This window comes from Meriones unguiculatus, chromosome 3 (assembly GCF_030254825.1).
Source record: "Meriones unguiculatus strain TT.TT164.6M chromosome 3, Bangor_MerUng_6.1, whole genome shotgun sequence".
Taxonomy (NCBI): Eukaryota; Metazoa; Chordata; class Mammalia; order Rodentia; family Muridae; genus Meriones; species Meriones unguiculatus.
In genome coordinates this window covers 179857457-179882601 of record NC_083351.1, presented here as the reverse complement: position 1 = coordinate 179882601, position 25145 = coordinate 179857457, and the positions used below count along the sequence as shown (strand labels likewise).

The following is a 25145-nucleotide window of genomic DNA, read 5'->3' as shown; positions in this document are numbered from 1 at the left end:
AATAGAAAAAACTCACACGCAATCCGAATGCCTCTGGGGAAGAAACTAGTTGAATCAATTCTGGTACTTCTGAGTAAACAATGGCTTATTATACCGCAGTTAAAAAAATCTAAGTGTGGATACGAGGGATCTCCAAGAGGTACTGCTTTAATGAGAAAAACAAGACATGGCAGTATATATGATATGCTATGTTTTGAATAATAAAAAAGGGTAAATAAAAATATTCAGCTTTTTTTTTTCTGGGATAATAACCATGAACTAATGGAAATGTCTATCATACCTCCAAATTCTTAAAATGCAGAAAATGTTAGCTGTATCTTAGGTTTTGCTACTGTATACCCTAAACAAAATTTGCATAATCTGTCAAATGTTTTTTTTTTCTAAACAAAATCAAGCTTTTCTAAGAAAGCATCTATTTCCAGATATTGATTTAAGCCATATACATGTATGTATACACACACACACACACACACACACACACTTTTCTTTTTTTATTGAGACAAGGTCTTACTATGTAGCCCTGAGTGGCTTAGACTTTTTGTGGTAGACCAGGCTGGCCTCAGACTTACAGAGATTTCTCTGCCTCTGCCTCCCAAGGGCTGGGATTAAAGGCGTGTGCCACTACCATCCGACAACTCAGAAATCAATAGCTTTTATGCAGCTTTGGGAATGAGATTTCGGAGGATGTGAAATATTTGCAAAAGAAGTGCAGAGGGCAAAGAGTCTACCACACTCTGTGTCTCTCGGTTTTTCTGGGTCAGGGATCCAGGGATGACCCTCTGCTCAGGATATCACAGATTACAGTGAAGACACGGGCTGGGCTGCGTTGTCATCTGGAGTGCCAACTTGGAAAGACTTCCGTGCGTGTTGAGTTTGTTGGCCGACTTCATTTCCCCATGCCTGTATGGATCGAGCCACCAACATTTTGCTGGATGTCAACTGGAGGCTGAGCTTATGACCTATATACATCTCAAAATCCTAGAAGTGGCTTACTGGTTGCCATGGAGACTTCTGCAACATGACGGATTACCTCATCATCAAATCAGAAAGGGGAACCTCTGAGAGGGAGGTTCTCAAAAGGGCTTTCATTTTCAACTGACAATGTCAGGTCCTCTGAGACCTTAGAAAGTCTCCCTTGAACTAGATGAAAATGAGCTAATTTGGAGCCACAATTACATCTGAAAAAAATCCCTTCTTTTGCCAAATTCTGTGCGTTAGAAGCAAGTCACACTCAAGGGAGATTTTATGTAAAAGCTTTGCTCGCCAGGAGACAGGGTTTGTGAGGGTCATCTTCAAACTCTGCCTACAAACTACATGAGAATAGATTAGTTATAGCTTCCCATTTGAGTGTAATATTTTATGAGTTCCTTCGGCAGAGCGGCTTGATTTTACAGCACAAGCCTCGGGCTTAATTCTGCTTTAGCATGGGAGCAGTTGCCAAGGTGGTGGAGATGGTGGAAATGCTAGGTCTGTAAAGTGACTTTGTTGCCTTTGACCTGGTGAATTCACTTGAGTGTCACCGGATTGGGTAGAGAACAGGCACCATTTCTTTGGCACAAGGACATAGGCCCTACCCCAATCAGGACTCAGGGTGTGTGAACTGCACAAGCTGGGGAGAGCCTGGTTGTGTGCATCTGAGGAGCTGGCTCTTCCCCAGAGCCCTTGGCAGCTGCTTTGAGTCAGGGGTGGGGGCTTGACCCACCAATCAGCTTTAAGCCCCTTGGAAAGGTCTGTGAATGCTCTAGAGCCCACGCGCTGTGGGATACGGAACCTCTCTAACTCTAGATCCCCGCACTCTGTAGGCACAGGAGACAAGCCATTGCTGTGTGCAGGGATACGCTGAGGCAAGGGAGGGGAAGCACAAGCCACAGATACCTCTGTCCAAGGGCACCGGGACGTCCAGTGAAGGGTGGGTGCAATGACTTGAGGAGGGGCTTGATGATATGACCAGCATGAACCTGGGCTGTCTTCGAATGGTCACTGTGGGTCGAGATGTCACAAAGATGGACACCAGAACTGGGGAGCAGTAGATGAGCCCCGGTGTCCCGATGCTATCACACAGTCTTCTGGCAGCACCTATGAGAGGAAAACTGTTATTATGGGTCCACAGCGGAGGCCATTAGAAAATAGAGGCGGGGCAGCAGCCCTCCTGAGCATCATGCTGTCCTGGTTAGAGGGTGCAAGGCAGGCGTCCACACCGCACGCAGCCCGAGAGGAGAGAGAATGTATGTGGCTGACAGTCTGGAAGACTAACCAAGGTGCCACGTCCGTCTCCAGAGGCTTGGAGCTGCTTCCGGGGGCTGACTCTGCAGCCTGTGATTTGCACTGACGAGCAGTCTTACTTTATTTTCATGTCTGCAGCAAACTCATATTCATCTGGTCTGAACGTCAGTCCGAGCTTGGTGAAACAGTTCCCCGGATTAGACAGAGCCTGGAGGGACTCCGCCAAGATCCGTCCCCATCAGACCTTCCTACCTCCTCATCTCGGGTGTCAGCTGCTTTGCTCCTTTTCCCTCATTTCACTTTAACAACCTTTTAGAAAATTTACTTTATTTTATGTGTCTGAGTGTTTGGCTCACAAGTATGTATGTGGAGCGCCTGTGTGCCTGATGTCATACTGTTCAGAGGAAGGTATCAGATTCCCTGGAACTGGGTGGTTATGGTGGTTGTGAGCCACCATGTGATGCTGGGAATTGAACCCGGGTCCTCTGCAAGAACAGCTCTTCACCACTGGGCTCCTTCCTTCTCCATCCTCCCCTTCCCTCATTTCTACATACAATGTCTGCTCCTCCTTTAGTATGGAAGCTGCTGCTGCCCCACCTCACCTCTGTAGGCTTCTGTAGAGAAGTCCTGCAGGGAAGAGGTTAGGTCCTGCGCTGGAACCTACGCTGGAGATCCTTCTGGGGGATCAGTGAGATCAGGCTTCAGATCAAAAAGGAAGGGAGGGAGGGCAAGAAGCAGTCTACCTGGTGCATGGTGTGTGGTCCTTTGAATGAAAATGTCCTCCATAGGCTCATATATGTGAGTGCTTGTTTCCCAGTTAGTGGAACTGTTTGGAAAGAATTAGGAGGTGTGGCCTCAGAGGAGGAGTGTCAAAGGTGGGCTTTGCAATTTCAAAAGACTCCTGCCATTCCAGTTAGCGCTCTCTCTCTCTCTGTCTCCCCTTAGTGCCTGTGGATCAGGATGTAAGTTCTTAACCAATGGCTCACCACCATGCCTGCCTGCTTGCTGCCATGCTCCCTGTCGTAATGATTATGGACTCTACCCTCTCGAACCACGAGCCTCATAAACATTTCCTTTTATAAGTTGCCTTCATTACGGTATCTCTTTCCAGCAATAAAAAAGCAACCAAGTTGGCACGAGAGGGAGGAAATGGGCAATACACATCTCAAAAAAGCCTCAATCGGCTGAGTGGCGTCTGGCATGCATTGGAGGGCGGAGGTGAAGGGCTGAGGATGTTTGCAGATGGCCCGTAACTTATGCCGCACCATCTGCTGGCTTTCTGCGGCTGACCGCCAGGTTGCCGTCCTCAGCGCTTGCCTGCCACTCGCTCTTCCAGCGGCTGGAGTCTGATTGTCCCCCCCTTAGTGACATGTTGCAGAGCATCACTGGGTCTCCAAAATGGTGACGCTGGCATCACTTCTCCACTCCTGCTGCAGCTAGCCTGGACTTTGAAGGCTGATCTTAAGCGTTATAGAGCCACCGTTACTATATCAGACACCTGCTCTGCGTGACTGCTGGCTCAGCCAAGCACCGCGCTGCTCACTTGTAAACCAGAAAGGAAACACGCTGCCGTCTGAGCGACAGCAGGCTTCGGTTCATGTAGGGAACCCTCCGAGTGACAGGAGTCCCCGAAGCTGAGTCTAAGGAGAAGAGTCTAGCCACGCCAAACCTCCCGGTGCTGCCCAGTGAAACCCAAAAAGTCTCCAATCTCAACAAATTCTCATCCCCTCCCCAAGGGGACTGCTTACGACACCACTGCAAAGGAAACAAAGGTCCTTAGAGCCCCCTAAGCTATTTTGCTAAGGCGCCTTGTGGATGCTTAGCAAAGAAAACTGTTCTTATATCATTCCAAAGAAAGAGGTGCACACCAAAGGAAATCATCGCTTAAGTCAGAGCCGGGTTAGAGTCTGGTGGTGCTCCAAACTCAATATTTATGTTATGTGTTCCGAGGCCAGAGTGCACATTATCGTCTTTTATTATTTCCAGGAATAAGTTTACTGAATCATCAACAGTTTTCATTTCCTTCTTAAGTGCTGGGTTCCTGACGAGGCATTGCAACTGGTTTGTGTCTCCTCTAGGCCCACACTGGAGCCTGCTGCGGAAACCCATCTGCCCCGTGATGAGGTGCACCGCTGGCGCCCTTTCTGCTGTCGAAACCTGGGAGGAGCTCCACATCCGTGGGAAATGTGAGACCGTCTAATGGGAAGACCGCCTGTGAGCAATGTATATGATTAACTATGATTAACGAAGAGCTAATAGGCATTTTAAATTCTCAGGTATCTGCAATATCACTAAGATCTTCCTTTGTGTGTGCGTTGGTAAGGGGGAAGGGGTATGACAATATAATTCACAGTCACGCTACTGATATTTTTCTTTGGATGTCATTTTCCCTAGTTCTGTTGAGATGTTAACAAATAAAACTAGTATGTGTTTGAAGTGAGCAATTAAGTGACACGGTGTATGGGTACATTGTGAAAACATGTCTACAGTCAAGCTAAGGTAGAAAGAATACTTAGAATTAGGCTGGAGCCAGTGGCTCAGTGGGTAGTGCTTACCGTAAGAGCCCAAAGACCCAGGTTTGGTGGTTGTTTAATTCTTTTTCTTTGAGACATCTAGCTCAGACTAGCTTTGAATTTTTTATGTAGTCTAGGATGACTTTGAACTTACGACCCTCCAGTCTCCAGCTCCTGAGTGAGTGCTGGAATTACAGGCGTATGCCACCACACCTGTTTTGTAGTGCTGGAGAGCAGACTGAGTCTCATGAATACCTGACCATCAGTCTGCTACATGAGCTACCTGCCCGGAACCTGAGTTTGGAGCCTTGGCACCTGCGTCAGAAGTTGGGCATGGTGGCGTGATTCTATATCTCACTAGAGATGTAGATAGATCCTAGAGATATAGATAGAGCTAGAGATAGATCCTTGTGCTTGCCAGACAGCCAATCTAGCAGAATCGGTGGACTGGGGGAGGGGCATGGGAGGAGATGAGGGAGAGAAGGTGGGATTGGGAGAGGATGAGGGTGGGGCTACAGCTGGGATACAAGGTGAATAAACTGTAATAAATTTAAAAACTTATATTAAAGAAAAAAGAAAAGAAGGGAATGATGAAAGAATGAATAAATTTAACATTGATTTCTGCTTTCCACATGTGCATGCATATCAGCACGTGTGGCTGTGTGCGCTCGCGTGCACGCACACACAGACACACAAGTGGAAGGTATTTTCTGTAGCACGGTGTCCCAGGCTCATCAGCGGGGAAGGCGGGATTTCCTTACGGCTCAATAGCATCCCAGGGGGTGTGTGTCACATCTCCTTACCCTTTTCTCTGTCGAGGAGACTCAGGTTGCCTCCGTATCCGCCTTCTATGAATACTGCTGCAAAGACCTTGAAAGTGGAGAGATCTCCTTGATCTCATGACTTTATTTCCTTTGAATATAAACCAAGAAGTGGGATGTCTGGGTCATATTGAAATTCTATTTTGTTTTTAAGGAAATGTCCATATTATATCATATAATGTCTTTACCAACTCACGTTCTCAGCAACTGTGAACAATTTTTTTTTTTTTTTTTTTTTTTTAGAGACAAGTTCTTGGCCTAGAACTCATGAGAATCCTCCTGCCTCAGCCTCCAAAATGCCAGGAATACAAGCATGAGCCACCATACCTAACCAGGGCTTCTCCTTTCTCTACAACTGAGACAAGTTTGCTGTTGTTGCTTTGTTTTGTTTTGTTTTTTAGTGATAACAGGCCTGAGATGATCCTCACTGTGCTTTTGATTTCCCTAGTGATGAATAATGCTAGGCACTCTTCATATCCTTGCCAGCCATTCGGATGTCTATGTAGATCCTTTGTCATTTAAGAACAACCAGATTCCCCCTGCTGTGGAGTAACCTCTGTTGGGCTCACTCATCCCTGGGTTGTTTTTATAATTTTGTTGGTTGACGTGTAGAATCTTTTTACTCTGACAAAACCCCTGAGTTTTTGCTAAAGGAGAGAAAAGGTTGTGACTTTCAGCATCTTGGTTTCATTTTCCTTTTCTGGTACCAGTGTAAATAAAGCAGTAAGTGGAGACTGCGAGTGTGGGCGGAAGGTGGGCCTGAGACACGGAAGTAAAGCCTCCTCTCTGAGAAGCTTGGGGCTTTCACTTTGACTGGCGCAGATGTCCTCCACTCCTGCCACCGCTGGAAACATTGTTTTTCCTTTTGTGCCTTCGTGCTCTCTTTTCTAACCTGATGGTTTGCAACGCATCACATTTCTTTGGGCTCTTGTTCTTTCACCCAAACGGAGACCAGATGTGTGCTCTTCAGAGGCTTCCTAGGACGGTTGCCTTTTTTTTTTATTCTTTTCTTTCCTTTTTTAGACAGTGTCACTGCTTAGCTTAGCTTGCCCGGGAACTTGCCACATAGCCCAAGCTAGCCTCAAACTCACAACCCTCCTGCTATGGCCTCTGACTACAGACATGTACCGCCATGCTGGCTCCTAATACAGTTTCCAAAGAAGTAGACTGAAAATTTAAAAGTCAATTGTTTGGGTTTTGTTTGGTTTTGTTTTGGTTGTTAATTTTACATTCATCCTTAGCAAGTTGAACTTGTAACTGATTCAAATAAACATGCCATTTCCTTTATTAGAACTCTTAATTCCCCTTGGGATTGGGAAATCAACCTAATCTTTATTTCACATTACTCAATCAGCATTTTATCCCTCCTCCCCAGCGATGGGTTAGTACAGTGGTTGGCGTAGAGTAACAAGCAATATAATGGAGAGGATTGTGGTTGGAGGCCAGAGAGGGCAAGGTCTGACCTGAGTTTGAAGGGCTGGCAGAATTTAGCCGGGCAAAGAGTAGAAGGAAAACCTTAGACACTCTGTGTTAGTGTGTATGGTCCACACGTGCGTGTGGACACAATCACGAAGCTGCTGAAACACTCAACCGAGGGCCTCAAGAGGAAAGATCTGTCGTAGAGGAAGTACTACAAATGCAAAAGCAGTGCAGTGACTTGTTTGATTATCTCAGTGTTGGAGGAGGTAGGAAAGGGGAGTAGAAGATTGCTTATTAAACCTTTAAAAATAACATCTCAAGAGAGAACAAGTGGCCGGGGTCAAGTTCAGTGGTAGAGTGCCTGCTGTAGGCAAGAAGAAAGGAGAGAAGGGGAGAGGTGGGGCAGAGAAACATTATGATAATGAGACTTTGTCCCCAGGCATGCTAGATATCCATCTAAGTTTTATCTGTCCCTTAAGTAGTCAATTGGAAAGACTAAACACTTATTACAGTGGCATTATTGGAAAAGACCTCGAGAGATGCCCCTTTGGTAATTGCCTTTAAAACAACTTGATGAGCCACAAGTGAGTGTCAGCATTATTGCCCCAGAAAACTGTCTCTATTTCTCTGTATCTGCTGAAAACATTATACATGAACATAAAATGTATTTCATTAAAACTTGGCTGGTTGGACATTTCTTCTACAAAATTAAAATTAAATTAAAATCTTTAAAAATGTGGCAAATTGCCTTTATCCAAAATAATACAACCTGGAGAGGATAGCTGAAGAACATTTCATTGGCAGACGCGGAAGACCAATCAAGAAAAGGGAGGTTTACTCTAGACTAGGATGGCAATCTTCAAAGTGTGAGCAGCCACAGTGTGGGGCCTCCATGGGAAGGAAAGAGCCAGCGTTTCACCTATAGATTTTTTTTATTTTCTAGGTTTTTTGGTTTCAATCACTGTGGTTGGAAAAGCTGCTACATGACAGCTTGTTATCCACCCTGGTGTCTTGCTGTGACTCCCTAGATCACTCATAAAGACCTAACCAAACTGTGGGGGGAGATGAATCAAGCTTTCTGTAGTTTCAAGTTTAAGGATAAGGTCACCCAGAAGATGTTTGTCAGAATTTCTGGCAACCACAATAACCAGACACTTGTCACATTAATCCACACACAACTTAGCTTTGGGGTTTGTTTGTTTGTTTGTTTGTTTGTTTTTTGTGAGACGAGGTTTCTCTGTGTAGTCCTGGCTGTCCTGAAACTCACTCTGTAGAGCCAAGCTGGCCTTGACCTCACAGAAATCCCCCTGCCTCTGTGTCCGCCTCCAGACTGCTGGGATTAAAACATGTGTCACCACCGCCTGGTTACAACTTGGTTTCTCTGTCTTCAGCTCTGCTGGCCTGCAACGCTTGCCCATGCATGTGACTGAGAGAAGATGTGCAGTGGCCACACCTCAGAAGAAGCTGCTAACACTGAGCAGCTGAGGCATGCACCTGTCTGGGACCCACAGTTTCCCATAAGAATTCATCTGGAAAGTTCTCTGAGAGCAAGGGGTGGGGTAGTAAAGGAAGAGTAGAGCCTGCTAGCATATGGCATGCCCCTCTCTCCGCTATCCTGTACTTCCGCTCATTAGAGCCGGAAGATCTCTCTTCTTACCACTCTCCCTCTCTCTTTTTAATGTTTAACAGCTTCCTGTACACATACAATGTATTATCACTTCCCCAGCCACTTCTCAGTGCTTTGACCGGCTGGGCACCTCATTGCAGACCAAGGCTTCTCTGACCGAGGCTGACAGCAGCGCTAGTCAGTGTACAGGAGCATAAACGCTCGGAAGGCAGTTTGATGTCCATTCAGTGAAACATCGGCAGTCGCCTGTCCCCTGGCACCTGTGACCACCCTCGCCCTAAGCTTTCCCAGGCTGAGCTGGCAGGGATGTATTTCCTCCCACTGTGTAGACCAGGGCTGACAAGAGCGTGAGTGGTCACCCTCCAGGCCGTGGGCTACCACTGCAGCGGTGGCCCCTATTGCCTGTCTACCTCTCTTCCCGGCTCCTTGGAGACAACCTTGCCTACATCATCTCCCACCTTGTTTTGTGCATTATCTACAGGAAACAGCAGCATGATGATTTTTGTTAATTGGCAAGACGGCCTTTCTTTGTATTAAAACAATCTGTAGACCACAGAGACACATTCTTCCCTCTCTGATTTTCCGATTGTGTCGGCACAGGATTGTTCAGTACTCCTGCGGCAGTGACAGACTCTACTGTAATCTGGGGCTGAGCTGTGCTGGACCAGATAGTGTGTCCTCAATGGACAACTGTGAGTCAATGGCTTCAGAAACAGAGCTTGCTGTTCCCCCAGCACTCACACTCACACTCACAAGGCATTTGGGATTTCTTTCCCTGCCTTGTGCTTGTGAACTAGAGATTTGAGTTAGGTCATGAGATTCCCATCCGTTCCAAGTGGTGTCTAGCTGACTTTGTTAGAGCATGTAACCTAACGGCAGGGCCTGAGCCTCCTGTGACACCAAGTCACTTTCCTTATCCGTTGTGTTTTATTTGTTCATGTGTGTGTTGGAGTGGGGTGTGGTTGTCAGCACGTCGTCACTGGGCCTTATAGGTCATTTCACTTGGAGAAAAGCTGAGAGTAGATAATTTAAAGGAATTAAAGGTTCAGAATTCATTCAGGAAATGAAACAATTGTGGAGAACATAGATTATTTTGAAGAAAAAAGGGGGGCGGGGACTTTTTCTACCAGATAGTAAACTAGATGATAAGGTTGCAGAAAACAAATTGATGCTAGTGCAGAAACAGAAGTGTTAAATGCAAGTCTAAAAGTATATTCAGGGAATCATTACTAAAGGCTTCTGTACAGACCTAAATTCTGGACCCAGTGTGAGAGGCCCGGGGGAGGGCTAAGCGAGGGACTCAGATTAAACCAAAGGTCTTACTTAGCACTGAAGACACTGCGGTCATAGCACTGCCTGGATCCTGGAGAAATGGCTGGACTTTCAGAGGAAATAATCTCTCAGTAGAGCCTCAAGAGCTCCATTGTTATTATGAACTACATCTCAATGATCAGCAGACATTTGAGGAAGTAAGCCGTCAGGGCTCATAGCCCGGAACCTCAGATACTGAACACACACAAAATGCAAAGCGATTGCGTGGAGTGTTTACAGAAATAACAGCATTTTAGAAAGGGGAGTAAATGATCAAAGAGTATCCAGTGTGACTGGAGAGGTTTAAAAATAACCAAATTGAAGGCCCGGGGAGATGGCCAGCTGGTTGAGTGCTTGCTGCACAAACAGGAGGAGCTGCGTCCAGACCCCAGCATGCATGTTCCGCTGAGGATCTAGGCACGGCGGCATGGCACTTGGGCTCTCAGGGCTGGGAGGTGTAAACAGCTAGATCCAGGGCTCTCTGTGCTACGAGGCTAGGGGAGAGACCCTGGTTCAAAGAACAATGTAGAACCTTCCAGGTAATGACTCCCTGCCTGGCTTTCACATGTACAGGCACACACGCCTCCACACACGCACACCCTGTCCACCCACAACACACAAATAACCAGCCGGAGACATCTTGTAGCCATATTTTTAAGCATAGTAAATAGTAAATAGGTGCCGGGCTAATACCGTGTAATAGACTAAGGGAATGTACAGGTGTTTACCTGCACACGGAAGCAGAGAAAGTACCCGTCGGCTGCGTGAGATGATCGTGCGAGTCTGTGTGATGTCTGTGTATGTGTGCCACTCTGTATATGTGGTATGTTGTTGTGTGTGATTGTATATGTGAATCTGTGCATATATGTGTACATGTGTGTATGTTTATGCATATATGTGTGTCAACATATACTTATATGTATGTGTGTGAGCATGTCTGTGTGTATGAATATGTCTCTATGTGTGCGAGTGTGTGTGTGCATAGGTGGATATTTATATGTATGTGTGTGTGATAGTGCATGTGTGCATGTGTATGAGTGTGAATGTGTGTGAATGATGTGTCTATGTGTGAGTGTTATGTATATGTTCATGTATCTGTGTGTGTTTTTATGTATTTGAGTGTGTGTGTTTGTGTAGGCCTGTATGAGTGTATGTTGAAAGGACCAGGCCTCACCTCCCCCCCTTGTCCCCCAAAAAAGTCATCAGTCCAAGGAACTAGGTCATCAATTCCAGGAATAAGAAAACCATAAAATTCCCCACCCAGGGAACAGCCTGGAGGTGACCACAGATGGGAAGGTGTCTTATCTCAGGGTGGGGCACCTGCGCCGGGCAGCCACCGACCTGGCATTCCTGAGGTCTGCAGGGAGCTCACTCAGTGTTAGTTATGTTAGTTAGCCAAACTCTGTAACAAGCTTGCCATTGCTGAATGTCATCCAATCATGTAACTGCTAAGCTGGGAATTCTGGGTTCTTGCTCAAACCCCAATAAAATCCCTGCCATGCAGCTGCTCCGGGCACTCCTCTCTGATCCACTGTGTTGGTGACGGTGGATGACGGTGGAGAGACCAAGCTTGAGCCCGAATAAAGCTCTTTGCTCTTTCATACCTGGTCTGGCTCCTGGTGGTCTTTGGGAACCCTAAAATCTGGGCATAACAATGTGTGAGTTATATATGTGTGTTAGCATATGTGAATGTGTGTATTAACATCCTGTCTCTGGTTAAAAGACTACTAAAAGACTAAGGCTCAGGAATGAAAATCAAACACTAACAAACGCTTTGTCCTCCCATGTCAAGGTGACACGGTAGTTGACTGTTTTCTCAAACTTCAGTATGTTTCATTTTGTTTCTTGGCAGATACATTTTCAGCATTGTAAACCTTGAATAGGTGTTTGTTCTAGATATTTGTGTGTAAAAATAACCTGCATGGTTGTGAATTTTTAGATGGTTCCTGGCAGGTGTTTTCACTGGTATTCTAGCCACTGGGAGAAGTGAGTAATGAGTGAGTTTTTCTCTTGAAGTCACTACATGAATGAGTCCTTTCTTGCTCTGAGTAATTTAGTTCTCATATTCAGCTCCACAGTGCCAGTAGTATCGCTTTAATTCCTAATAATGCTTCACTCTCTTTTTCTGCACAGTGACAGAAGTACTCATGTGCCAAACCTCTTGCGACTTTCTGACTCTGGCCCATGTTAGAAGCGTGCAGAATCCCTTCCAGCCACGTGCAACCCCCAGTTCAAGATGGTGATTCTGCTCCCTTTAAATTGAACCCTAAGTTACCTTCGTGCAGAAAGTAGACTGTCACACCAGGGATCCCAGTTGTCTCTCCTTCATGTTTCTTTACACCAGACCTTGCCAGAGCTCACAAGCCTGGCTCTCCCGCTGTCCTGGGGCTCAGAAGCCCCAGGTGTTGTGCAACTTGGCTTGCATGTTCCAATCACCAGGGAGGAGTTAACAACACAGACACTTGGGGCTGTGCAGACGGCTCAGTGGCTTTAGTGACTTCTGAGCAAGTACAGGTCCCTGGGTTCAGAGCCCTAGCACCCACATAAAATCCAGGCATGACTGTGCACAGCTTCATCTGAAGAAAAGAATGAGGATGTCATCTGGGAAATGTCAGGATTAAATGATCAATATTCTTGCCGTATACCGTTGTGATTGTCTCTTTCCCCTCTTCCTCCTGTCTTTCTCCACTTTCTTCTTCTGCCTCTTCATTCATGAGAAGAACTGATCAACTCTAGCACACAGCTCAACAAAACGGCAAATCAGTTAGGGGAGGGGAGTCTCCTTCCCTAGAGTTCTGCTCACAATTTCTCCATGTGCTGACCCTTAGCAGGACACACAGAGATCTCCTGTCCCCATTTCTGTCCCCTCTCCCCAGTCTCTTGTCATGAAAGCAGCTGTGTGGCAGCCATCGTGAGTTTAAGTTTACAAACAATGTGACTCTGCAACAATAGTTTATAAAACAGCTTTTCTCTGTAACTATGGGGAAATCTGTCAAATATTAGCTAACTTCTGAGAGGGAGCATGTCCATTTGTTTATTCATTCCCTTAGTAGGTCTTGAACTAAGATTTCATCCATGCTAAGTGTAAAGATTAAATAAATGACCTCATTGTCAAATGTTGATTCATACACAGAGAGGGGATGGGAAGTCATTCCGGACAGTGGTTTCTCCTTTATAGTTCTGAGAACAGCAACGTGAGCTTTTGGCCACAGACTGCCCTGTGGACCCCTCCCACAGCAGCTTCCAGGGCGGATTGTTCATATTGTCTAGGCCTCACTGTCCACGGGTCCTCCCCTCCCTCCAGCAGGATTTTTCTCATCCAGACTGCCTGGTGAAGGCACCTTCTCTTCCTCCAGGGGAGCGTGTGGCTCTAAGAACCCTGCGTGAAGGAAGTAATGCCTCCCAGCCTGAGATCGGCTGTAAGGAGAACGTAATCCCAGCACCATGGAGAGTGTACTTGGCGAGCAGGAAGGAAGGGCCCCTTGCAGCTGGGGACTGAAGGTTTTTAATGGGCAGAGCAGTACTGGACACTGCTCCGCCCCTACTTGTGGAATTACGGCTGAAGTTTCACAGGGCTTAAGCCATTTACCCAGAGTACAGGTAAAAGAGCATTTGTGGGAAAACAAAAATTGGCTGGTAGGTATATTTGTATTACAGATAAACTATCAGAATCCTTCAGAGGTGAGCAGCTAGCAGGCGCCCCAGTGGCTGTCACAGTACAGAGCTGCTTGCAAGCAGGACAATGAGTCACCTTCAGTGGCTGAGGAAATGGTATACTGAGGAAATTTCTGCGTGTATTTCCTTTCTTTGTCATCATAGCTGGACATTTCCTGTCAGAGGTTTTTAAGGAAACAAAATCAGTGCCCACTGAAGGGCAGAAGAACCTGACGTGGTCACATGGGATGGTGAGGCCGGAAGAACTTGGTCCGGGGCTGGCAAGCTCTGATCCCAGGCCAGGTAACTTACAGAGGTGTTTGTTCTTTGTACGTAACTCAGTGTCCAAGTGGGTCGCCAGGCCTCGTGTTCCTAAGTTCTGTAGACCACCTTTCTTCCTGGAATTTCCCTCTTGACCCTGGGGTTAGACCATGACAACCCTGTTCACGAATAGATTGCACCTGGGTTTTACATGACCCGTGAACCCGAGATTGCAGGCTTAACGTCAAAGGGGCCGGGCTCGACCCAGAGCTGCATGTATGCCAGGCTGATGCCCTACCACAGACTCACTCCTCACTCCTATATTTATAAATGTTTTGGATAAAAAGACTTGTTCCGGGTTGCAGTGGCACACACCTTCAGTCCCAGTACTCGGGTGGCAGAGGCAGGAAGATCTCTTGAGTTCAAGGCCAACCTGGTCTACAGAGGGAGTTCCAGGAAAGCGAGAGCCACACAGAGAAACCCTGTCTCAAAAATGAAAATAAAATAAGTATTTTATAACATGTGTAGTTACACAAAACTAAAATTTCAGTAACATCCTCTTCAGACACAGGTAAGCTCGTTCTTTTGCCTTTGGCTGATGCCTGCTTTCAAGTTGCAGTGGCGGAGCAGAGCAGCGTGACTGAGAAGCGCCTGGCCTGCAAAGCCCGACAGAGCCCCCGCCGCGCAGCAGAATCACTGCACCTTGCGCTTGTAGCAGTGACACTGGGGACCAGATAAGGTCACAGTTTTGCAAGTCCATTGCCTGATACATACCCTTGTTCCTGTGAGAGTCACGCAAACTCCGAACTCCGAGGCCTAAACTCATTCTCTACACTCACCACCCAGTCTTTCACCCCAGTCTCAACTTTCATTGTACTGTCTTAGTCACGTGAGCAGCGTGATTAGGGAGGGAAGGTAAGAGGAAAGGGTGAATGCCCTCAAAGCGCTGTGAGCCCGCCTGCCTCTGGCATCCACTCACCAGGCTGTGCTTCCCAAGAGGCGATAGGACGCTTTCCTCTCGGCTCTTGGCTGGCCTTTGCTTTTCTGTAATCTCGCTGGAAACGGAGCCAGTTCTCCCGCAGAGGCACACAAACCTCAGGATGGACCTCCCGCTGAGATGGAGTAATCTGTGACTCACAAACTGTGGGGTTGTTTGTATTGAAAAGCAGAGATACTGTTCATACTTCTTCCTGGGGAGTAGGCTCTTTGTGCTCGCTCTCACTGGGTCTGCCGAGCTGTGAGCCCCTTCTGCTGGAGGGCAGCTGACGAGTTCGGGAGCTGGAAGTCTTTTCTGGCTTTTGCTTGAATCCCTCTTTTCCACCCATCCTTTCTACAAAGTGAAAAGATTCTCAGAAGCCTTTGCCCCTAGGAGAGCTGCGAGCAAATCCCCAAGGGATGTGTGACAGGAGCCAGGCTGGAGCTGCACAATTGCTTGTCTAAACCTAATTATGAGAATTCATTGTGATAGGATGACAGGCTCGTCTGTCACTGCCTACCCTTCCCCAGCCCTCCCCCCGACCCCAGTCTCTGCTGGACTCCCCTTCTCCCAGATGTTAGAGACAATGTGGCAGGTGGAATCTTCCCACTGGATTTCAAAGCTTAGGAAGATCCACCTTTAGGGACCACATGCTCTGCCCTCAGAGGGAATGGCTCCTCTCAGAGAGAGTTCTTACCAACAGGAAGACACGCCCACATCTGAAGCTTGAGTGTGCGATACATGTGTGTTCAGTTACATGTGTGGAGGCAGAGGTCCTCCTTCAGGACTCCTTTAAGGGATAGCTTGCTGGCCAGAGAGCCCTAGCGATTCTCCTGTTTCTGCCTTCTCAGCTTTGGCATTATAATAATAAGGCACCAGCTTTTAAGGGCTTAAATTTTTATTTTATATGTATGGTTGTTTTGTCTGTATGTATCTCTGGGTGGCGCCCACAGAGGCCAGAGGAGGGTGTAGTAGGATCTCTTGGAACTGGAGCTACAGATGGTTGTCAATCACCACATGGTACTGGGAATTGAAACTGGGCCTTTGGAGAGCAGCCATTGCCCTTACTAGCTGAGCCAGCTCTCCAGCCCCCGCCCCACGGCTTTTTATGAGTGATGAGGGACACTGGGGATTGAAGTAGGGTTTTTATGCTTATGTGGCAAGCCCTGGGCTGACTGAGCCATCCCCTCAGCCTCCTGACCCTCTGTGCTCCTATCCAGATGCAGCTCATTTTCTGAGGAGTGCGGTTATCTGAGGGTGCGGTTGGGCCCACTGCCCCCCCCCACCCATCACCCTCAGCCTTGAGTTTGCAGCTGCGTATCTTGCTGCTAGAACTACCTGGGTGAAGCTGCTGCGTTTTCTTTTCACTTCCAACCCCTCCTGGATTCTGGAGGTGGAACTTGGGTCTTGATGCTTTCAAAGCAAGCACTTTAACAACTGAACCATCTTTCTAGCCTTTTGTCTTCTTTTGCATAGGTCAGGTCTGATTTGGGGAGGAACATTCTGATAGTCCTGAGGCTGAAAAGGATGCTGCTTTGCAATATTTAAGACATTACTAACAGGGTCCAGTAAGATCTTGGAGAAGTCTAAAGTAACCCTTGAGAAGTGCAATGGATGAGCCCTTCACTGTATTGGTCCTTTACAGATGTTATCTTTGTTTGTGAAAACAGCTCCATGGAGAGACGCACTCAAGCTGGGATTTCAGCCACTTTAAACAGTTCTGCAGATCTATGAGCCCACAGGTTCATACATGGCCCTTGGAGCAGTGGTTCTCAGCCTGTAGGTCGCGACCCCCTTTGGAGGTTGAGCAATGCTCTCACAGGGGTCACACGTCAGAAATCATGCACATCAGATACTTCTATTACAACTTATAGCTGTAGCAAAATTACAGTTCTGAAATAGCAATGAAATAATTTTATGGTTGGGGGGGGTCACCACACCATGAGGAGCTGTATGAAAGGGTCTCAGACTTCTTAGGCTGAGAGCCACAGCATTGGAGCCAGCCTGGAGGGAGCTGTCCCAGGGGCTCTGCCTGGGGCTCCTGGGCTGGCACCCAGGACTGCATTTCTCTTACACAGCGGGCCTGGTACGGCCCTAGGGGACAAGGACTACAGGCTTGTCTTGTCAAAACCTTGATGTGTCTTTGTGCTGATGGCAAAATCTGAGAAGTCCACCTGCTCAGAGAAGCCTTGAAGTTTCCCTGCTCACCATCTTCCCGTCTGCCTCATCTTTTGACTTGTGAACAGGCAGAAGGAGGCAGATACCTCTGGGTAAGATAACCTAGAGCTCCACTGGGCTCAGCACAGTCTGTTATGGTCAATCGTCTTTGTTCCACTTTCCCTCTTCTTTATGGGTATGCAATTAGGGTATTGAGTGGTTTGTGAAGATGAATGTTTTGAGTTTTCACTGTGGTAGTCAGCATGGTCTAGTCGAAGGACATGCATGTCTGAAATTCTGCATGCGTTCAGATTCCACTTCTGATGCCAAATGCCAGTGTCTTCTCCAGTAAGGAGAAGACTGAATGGGAATCACTTTTGAGGCCTATGTACGAAAGGACTCTATACTGCGGTGCTTCCTGTAGACTGGATAATGTGGGAAGCTGTTAGGAATATGGGGTCAAGTGGAAATGGGATGGGGACAGCTTTGAGAACACTGTTTTCTCTTGCCAGGCGTCCTCGGTGGAGTGACATTGTCTTTAAACCCTGCGTGGCAATCCCCGATGCACCGCCGTGATGCCCAGGGAAGACAGGGCGACCTGGAAGTCCAACTACTTCCTTAAGATCACCCAGTTTTGGATGATTACCCAAAATGCTTCACTGTGGGAGCAGACAATGTGGGCTCCAAGCAGATGCCACAGATCCGCATGTCCCTCTGAGGGAAGGCTGAGGTGCTGATGGACAAGAACACCAGGATGCGCAAGGCCATCGGGGCCACGGGAGAACAAGCCAGCTCTGGAGAAACTGCTGCCCCACATCCGGGGGAATGTGAGGTTTGTGTTCACCAAGGAGGACCTCACTGCGATCAGGGACATGCTGCTGCCCAAGGAGGTGCTGGCTGCTGCTCCTAGAGCTGGTGCTATCGCCTCATGTGAGGTCACTGTGCCAGCTCAGAACACTGGTCTAGGACCCGAGAAGACCTCGTTCTTCCAGGCTTTGGGCATCACCACTACAATCTCCAGAGGCACCATTGGAATTCTGAGCGATGTGCAGCTGATCGAAACTGGAGACAAAGTGGGAGCCCGTGAGGCCACGCTGCTGAACATGCTAAATGTCTCCCCCTTCTCCTTCCGGCTGATCGCCCAGCAGGTGTTTGACAATGGCAGCATCTATAACCCGGAAGTGCTTGCCGTCACAGAGCAGACTCTGCACACTCGCTTCCTAGAGGGTGTCCGAAATGTCACCAGCGTTTGTCTGCAAAGTGGTTACCCGACTGTTGCCTCAGTGCCATACCCTATCATTAATGGGTACTAGTGGGTCCCGGCTTTGTGGAGACTGACTACACCTTCCCCCTTGCTGAGAAGGTCAAGGCCTTCTTGGCTGATCCATCCGCATTTGCAGCTGCTGCCCATAGCCGTGGCCACCACTGCTGCTCCTGCTGCTCCAGCCAAGGCTGAAGCCAAGGAATAGTCGGAGGAACCAGTTGAGGATATGGGATTTGGTCTCTTTGATTAATCACCTCCCAAAGCAACCAGCTGAGCTAGCTTATTTTGAAAAACATGGAAATAAAGGCTTACTTAAAAGTAAAAACAAAAACAAAAAAAACAAACAACACTGCTTTCCTGTCTGCTCTTCAAAATTTCCTCCTGACCACCTCCACCCCACACCAGCCTGGGTCCCCTGGACGCAGATGTCTCTACCGACTTTTCGACTTTTCGCAAGTGCTGCCTTCCTTCCGCCACAGAGGCTGAGGCTGAGAGCTGCCCTGCCTCGTGTCTATGGGCCTTAGGTTTAGGAGAAATGATGAAACGTGGATGGTCTTTGGTGCAACTGATAACCTGAATGTGGTTCTTTAGGCCCTTTCTATGTTCATCCTCTCTCTCTCTCTCTCTCTCTCTCTCTCTCTCTCTCACACACACACACACACACACACACACACACAATTTTGTAACCTTCCGCTTCCAGGAAGCAGATATATCAGATAGATACACCCAGGGTCAGGCTGGGACATGAGTTCATCAGAAATACCCGTGGAGTAGCCAGCTGCGGCATGAGGTAACAGCTGACTCATGGATTTCATTTATGAACCTAAATTAAACCAATCAGCTATTTAGATTGCACTGTTTCTGCCTTTTCTCTCTTCTCATCAGTCATGCTAATGAATACTATTAATATTAAAACACTAATATGAACTAGCGCACAGGAAGTATAGGACGGGTTTTAGAGCTGCTCTGATACACTTAGTATATTAACTGTAGCACCTCGATTAGCAATGACTGAAGTTAAGTCCTTCATCCAAGGCATAACATTAGTTAGTGATTAACCAACTTCCAAAGGGTTTAGCAGTATATTCTGGGCGTTTAACACTGCATTGAACCAAAAAAGACTTTCAGTCTTTGCAGCTCCAAATTAGGGTTTATGACCCAGATCTGAATAATTTATTGGGATACAGTCAGTATCTTTTGAATAAAACTTCTTACTGGTATATTTTTATAATACATATGTGTACCTATATATGTATGTACGTATGTATATTGTAGAAAATTTGTTAATCCAGTTGTCTTTATATTAACCCACTCTTGTTCCCAAATAAAAGACACAGAGACATTATATTTATTAATAAGCTATAAGCTCAATAACTGGACAGATACAGCTTGTGCTAATGTTTTAAGCTACTCTGGCTACTTCCCAGTCACATGCCCCGAGTTACTTGGTAATATTGTCTGGGCTGCATCTGCTCCATCAGACCACATCCTTTCTCCCATTTTCTTTCTTTTCCCCTCGTGGCCCCTACTTGAGACCCCCAAGCCTGGGAACCAAAGCTCCACCTACCTCTCTTCTGCCCAGTTACAGGATATCCAGCTTTTTAAAAATTAACCAATCAGAGATTCTGGGGAGCACAGTTTACACAATCATAGATAAGTGTATGCACAAATGCACTCGTCTGGGCCGCAACCAGACCTCAGCGCCCAGAATTCAACGTCTGTATATGCAGAGCGTCAGACCAACTTTCAACAAATGTTTGTATGCATGTTTGTATGCATGTATGTATGCATGTATATGCTTTTGTAACCATCTTTGGAAAGATCTGCCTTACACCAGCATGTTGGAAGATGTCAAACAAACAAGAACAAAGTATAACATGTATGTAGTAAGACTCAATGGTGAGATTCATTATTAGTGTATTCATGTATAAATATGGATTTATTCATGTATGAATAAAAAGAATGATGTTATAGAAATTAGATTGCTGTACAAAATATTAAAAAGTTTATTTTGTGAATAAAAAGGAAACAATACTCTCACAAGCTTTTCTTCTTGTTCTAGGTTCTATTTATATCACCAAAGCACCGATTGATTGCCTTGACCATCAGGGAGGCCCTAAAACTGTGGAGCTGATTGCAAACAAAAGCAAACAAACTTGTGACGCTGGAGAGAGGGCTCAGTAGTTACGAACAGCTTCTGCTCTCACAGAGGACCAAAGTGCAGTTCGAATTACCCACATCAGGTGGCTCACAACCACCAGGAACTTTAGCTCCAGGGGTTCTGAAGCCCTCTGGCCTCTGAGGGTATCTGCACACATGTAAGTGCACATAACTCACACATAGAAGCACACATAAAAGTAATTAATCAAGCACATTGTTTTGTTTTCTTTTTTTGAGACAGGGTTTCTCTGTGTATCCCTGGCTGTCCTGGACTCTGTAGACCGGGCTTGCCTCTAGCTCAGAGATCTGCCTGCTTTAGTCCCAAGTGCTGGGATTAAAGGTGTGTATCACCAGCCCAGCCCAATTAAACAATTGTTTCATGAAGAAAATGAGGATGTAAAGCTTTTAAATATACTATCTAAGGTAGAGGATCTGTTTTAGTCCTAGTCTGATATGCCTTGGAAAGAGAAAAGACACTTCATTTGTAAGGTTCAGAGAGAGAGAGAGGGAGAGAGGTCTCCATCTCTGGATGAGGCAGCAGTAATGAGTGAGCTTGAGAGTGCAGCCATCCATGGCCATCAGCCCGGAGCTCTGCTCTCTGAATATGGCTGCCACGGTCTCCCAGCTGTTTCTGCCTGGCAGCTAGCCAAGACCACTCCCAATGATATTCCTTCAGAACTCACCAACTATACGGCACAGACTCCGTGACTGGACCGGAGCGGATGTGGCCATGCCACAGCTTTCGCCCCACTGAGATATGTGGGGTTGGATGCATATCCTTGACTTGTTTCCTGAAGAAATGCTGGTTAGCTGGCATGAATGTAAAAAAAAAAAAAGTTCTAATTACAAAGGTAGTGAAAGAACATTTGAAAGCAACATTCAGTATGGTTGAAAGACAAATTTATTAGTCAATGGGTATGGAACACTATACAGTGTATTTTAGTTAATATTGATAATGAACCCTATAAACTAGGTATTGGTCTTGCGTTGCGGAAACAGGTTTTAAACATAGCAATTGCTTATGCAGCCATACAGCTGGTCATCATGAAGTTAGGGTTCAAATCCAGTCTGACCCTTATGGTCCTTACCCACTGAACAGTGCTTCCAGGCCTCTGACACTAGGTTGAGTTCATGGTACCACCACCCAGCTGGCCGCCCACACTCAGGAGCCTGTTCAGCCTTCATCCACCTGTCTAACACCCTGCTGATGCTGTCTCATGACTGCGAAGTAGGGGAGGGTCAGTCGAAAACCTCCTTGAGGGTTTTAAACATTGGAACTGGGTGGAGAGCAAATCTAACTTCTCTTGGTTCTGAAGCAGAGAGATAGGCAAGGCCAGGGAGCTTGGGAGGTTGTGTTTCTTGTTGAGTGAGGCAATTCAGATACAGTAAAGGGACTGGAAGAGAGAGGTGGTCGAGAGAAGGTTAGAGAAGCTTGTGGAGCCCCTTTCCCTCTGTTGCTAGCTCCACCTAAAGCTCATCTTGGGGCGCTCTTGTTATTTGTTGACATTTTCCATTTCCTGCCTAAAATGGTTAGAGTTGTTTTTCACTCACCCTCAACCAATCTGATCATCAGTGGAACAAACTGAAGCAAAAACAAAAAGACTTTCACAATCTCACCAAATAACCTGCTTTCACACTGTGGTGCCCTTTCTCACAGGAGCCTTCATGAGAGGGGATACCTGCCAGCTTCTTAGTATTCTGGCAGCCTGCTTCTGGGTTGCCTAGCAACCAATGATGTCATCTTGTGGCCACACCTGGCAGGAGTGGTCCTTAAAGGGACCAACCCAACACACTGTCCCCTCTCTCTGTGGGGGCGCCTCCCTCTCTTCCCCCTAGCATGTCTCCCTCTCCTCTCTCTTCATCTCCATCTAATAAACCTCTTTCATATAAAATCTGCTGTGTGCCTCATCATTCATTAGTTGGTCCTAACACAGCTCACAGGCACTCTTGTCCCAGCCATGCCCCCCCACCTCCATCGCAGAGAATGACTGCCAACTGCCACAGCAATTCTCCTCTGCCCAACCTACCAGGCCATAGTTTATCCATTCATTCACCCACTTCTGCTTCTGGCCCACATTGGATCAGAAACCTTTAAGATTTTGTGTTTTTTTTACAGGCATAGCAGCACATGCCTGCAATCTTCGCCCTTTGGGTGGTAAGGCAGGAGGGTCTTGAGTTTCAGGTCAGTCTGAACTACATATATATGTATGTATGTTTTTCAAGACATGCATACATAGATCAGGCTGGCCTCAAACTCTGCCTCCTTCTGCCTCCTGAGTGCTGGGATTAAAGGGGGCATTTTCTCTTAAAAACTAAAAACTTTACTAATTGTGCAAATGGTGCTTTTAAACTTCGCTGATGGTAGTCTTGCGTATATAAAAATGCATGCTTTCCAATGTGGTTAAGCCTGTAAGTCTCCACCTTTAACAAATATAATGAGATCCAGCCTGCCTCTGCCTCCAGACTGCTGGGATTAAAAGCACATGCCACCTCTGCCACTTGGATTCTTTTTGTTTGTTTATTTGTTTGTTTGTGTTTTGTTTTTCAAGACAGGGTTTCTCTGTGTAGTCCTGGCTGTCCTGGAACTCACACTGTAGACCGGGCTGGCCTCGAACTCACAGTGATCCACCTGCCTCTGCCTCTCACGTGCTAGGATTTAAGGCTTGTGCCACCACTGCCTGGCTCTCTCTCTCTCTTTTTTAAATTGTACTATATAAAGACACAGACCCTTAGATGTAAACCATTCATTAAAATAGTAGAGCAGGGATTGGAGATAGGGCACTCAGTAAAGCAATTGCCAGACAAGGAGGAAGAAACTTTTATCCCCAGAAAACATGGAAAAGCCAGGCGTGCTAACACATTACCTTAATGTCAGCCCTGGGGAAAAGACAGGTGTCCCTGGAGACAGCCTGCCCTGCATCACAAGTTCTAGGCTGGTGATAGGCCCCCTCAAAAAAAGAAACAAAACAAAACAAACAAACAAACAAACAAAAAGGTACATGAGGCATAACCATGGTTCCTCTGACTTCCACATAAGCATGCACACAGATGAACACATGGACACACACACACACAAGAGGAAGAAATTCTCAATAGATGGGAAGGATCCTGGCTTTGTTCCTACTTCAAATCTGACTTTATCTTGAAAGTAAAACTCTTCTGATATTTTAGCACTTTATAATAACTTCATCTCCTTTTCTTCCCTTTTTCTCAAATTGTCCTAGGTCAACATTAATTTATTGCAAAGCAAAGAATGTTTTTTTTAAACTCTTCCAGAGTTTTTCTGTGCGTTAACCATAACACACAATATAGCAATATGCTGTATTATGAAAACAACCCCTTTGTGTATATATGATATATTGCAAGTATTGTTCAAAGACAATAGATACAATTTTAATAGTGTAACATATATTATTGTTTATTTAACGTATCTTATTTTTGGTCATTTGAGAAGTTCAACAGTTTTTTTTTTATATATTATTGAAAATTTCTGCTTTCCAGAGGGGTTGAGGACACAGTGCTTTCTCAGACAATAGTGGGAACAGTGCTACCTCATGACGCAGCTACACCACTCCTGGACATATACTCGAAAGATGCTCCACCATACAACAAGGACGTTTGCTCACCCGTGTTCATAGCTCTAGTTGTAACAGCCAGAATCTGGAAACAAGCTAGATGTCTCTCAACCAAAGAATGGATATGGAAACTGTGGTGCATTTACACAATGGAATGCTTGTTTTAATACTATTAAAAACAAGGACATCAGGAAACTTGCAGGCAAATGGATGGAACTAGAAAAGATCATCCTGAGTGAGGTAACCCAGAACCAGAAAGACACTCATGGTATATATTCACTTATAAGTGGATATTAACCATATAATGTAGGGTAAACATACTAAAATCTACAGACCTAAAGAAGCTAAATAACAAGGAGGACTCTAGGGAAGATGCTTAATTCTCATTCAGAAGGGCAAACAGGATAGACACTGGAAGTGGTTGAAGAGAGGGACAGGACATGAGCCTCCGCAGATGTCCTCTGAAAGACTCCACCCAGCAGGGGTTTGAAGCAGATACTGAGACTCACAGCCAAACTTTGGACAGAATGCAGGAAGTCTTATGGAAGAAGGGGGTGTGAGATAGACAGACCCAGAGGGAACAGGAGCTTCACAAGGAGACCAGCAAAGCCAAAAAATCTGGGCCCAGGAGGTCCCGCAGAGACTGATGCACCAACCAAGCACCAAGCCTGGAGAGGACCTAGACCCCCTGCTCAGATGTAGCCCATAGGCAGCTCAGCCTCCACGTGGGACTAAGGGAGCAGCGACTGTCTCTGACGTGAATTTAGTTGCCTGCTCTTTAATCCCTTCACCTTGGAAGGGTGACCTTGCCAGCCCACAGAGGAAGAGGATCCAGGCAGTCCTGATGAGACTTGATAGGCTTAGGGTCAGATAGTAGGGAAGGAGGACCTCCCCCCTCACTGGACTAGGGAAGGGCAATCACAGGGGAAGAGGGAGAGAGTGGGAGCAGGAGGAAATGAGGGAGGGGGCTACAATTGGAATATGAAGTGAATAAATTGTAAAACAAACAAACAAACAAACAAACAAAATCTCTATTTTAAAAAATCTGCTCTCCAGATGGGTCAAGGACACCACAAGAACATGGCCCACAGAACAAGCAAGACTCATAGGGGCTCACAGGGACTGAAGCAGCAATCACGGACCCTGCATGGGTGTGCTCTAGGTCCTCTGCATGTATGTTGTGG

The 25145-nt window shown here is 46.4% G+C and overlaps 1 protein-coding gene, 1 long non-coding RNA gene and 1 pseudogene across 3 annotated transcripts in view; 2 read left to right on the top strand and 1 right to left on the bottom strand.

Moving 5' to 3' along the window:
* Susd1 (sushi domain containing 1) overlaps positions 1–4438 on the top strand; it is a 121635-nt gene extending 117197 nt beyond the window's left edge. Inside the window, exon 16 of the mRNA XM_060381138.1 lies at positions 4302–4438. Within this exon, the coding sequence (XP_060237121.1) occupies positions 4302–4423 (122 nt within the window). The 3' untranslated portion in view covers positions 4424–4438. The remainder of the gene's footprint in view (positions 1–4301) is intronic.
* LOC132653225 (uncharacterized) lies at positions 324–12812 on the bottom strand. 2 transcript variants are annotated; one of them, XR_009591007.1, is made up of 3 exons: positions 12190–12812; positions 1876–2076; positions 324–900 (listed from the first exon to the last, which is right to left on the bottom strand). It is a non-coding gene; the product is annotated as an uncharacterized LOC132653225 (long non-coding RNA). The 2 variants fall into 2 exon arrangements; XR_009591008.1 differs by lacking the exons at positions 324–900; positions 1876–2076 and adding exons at positions 4327–4435; positions 5540–5648.
* A 4667-nt stretch (positions 12813–17479) lies between these two features.
* On the top strand, positions 17480–18573 carry LOC110566763 (large ribosomal subunit protein uL10-like; annotated as a pseudogene).
* Positions 18574–25145: the final 6572 nt, after the last annotated feature.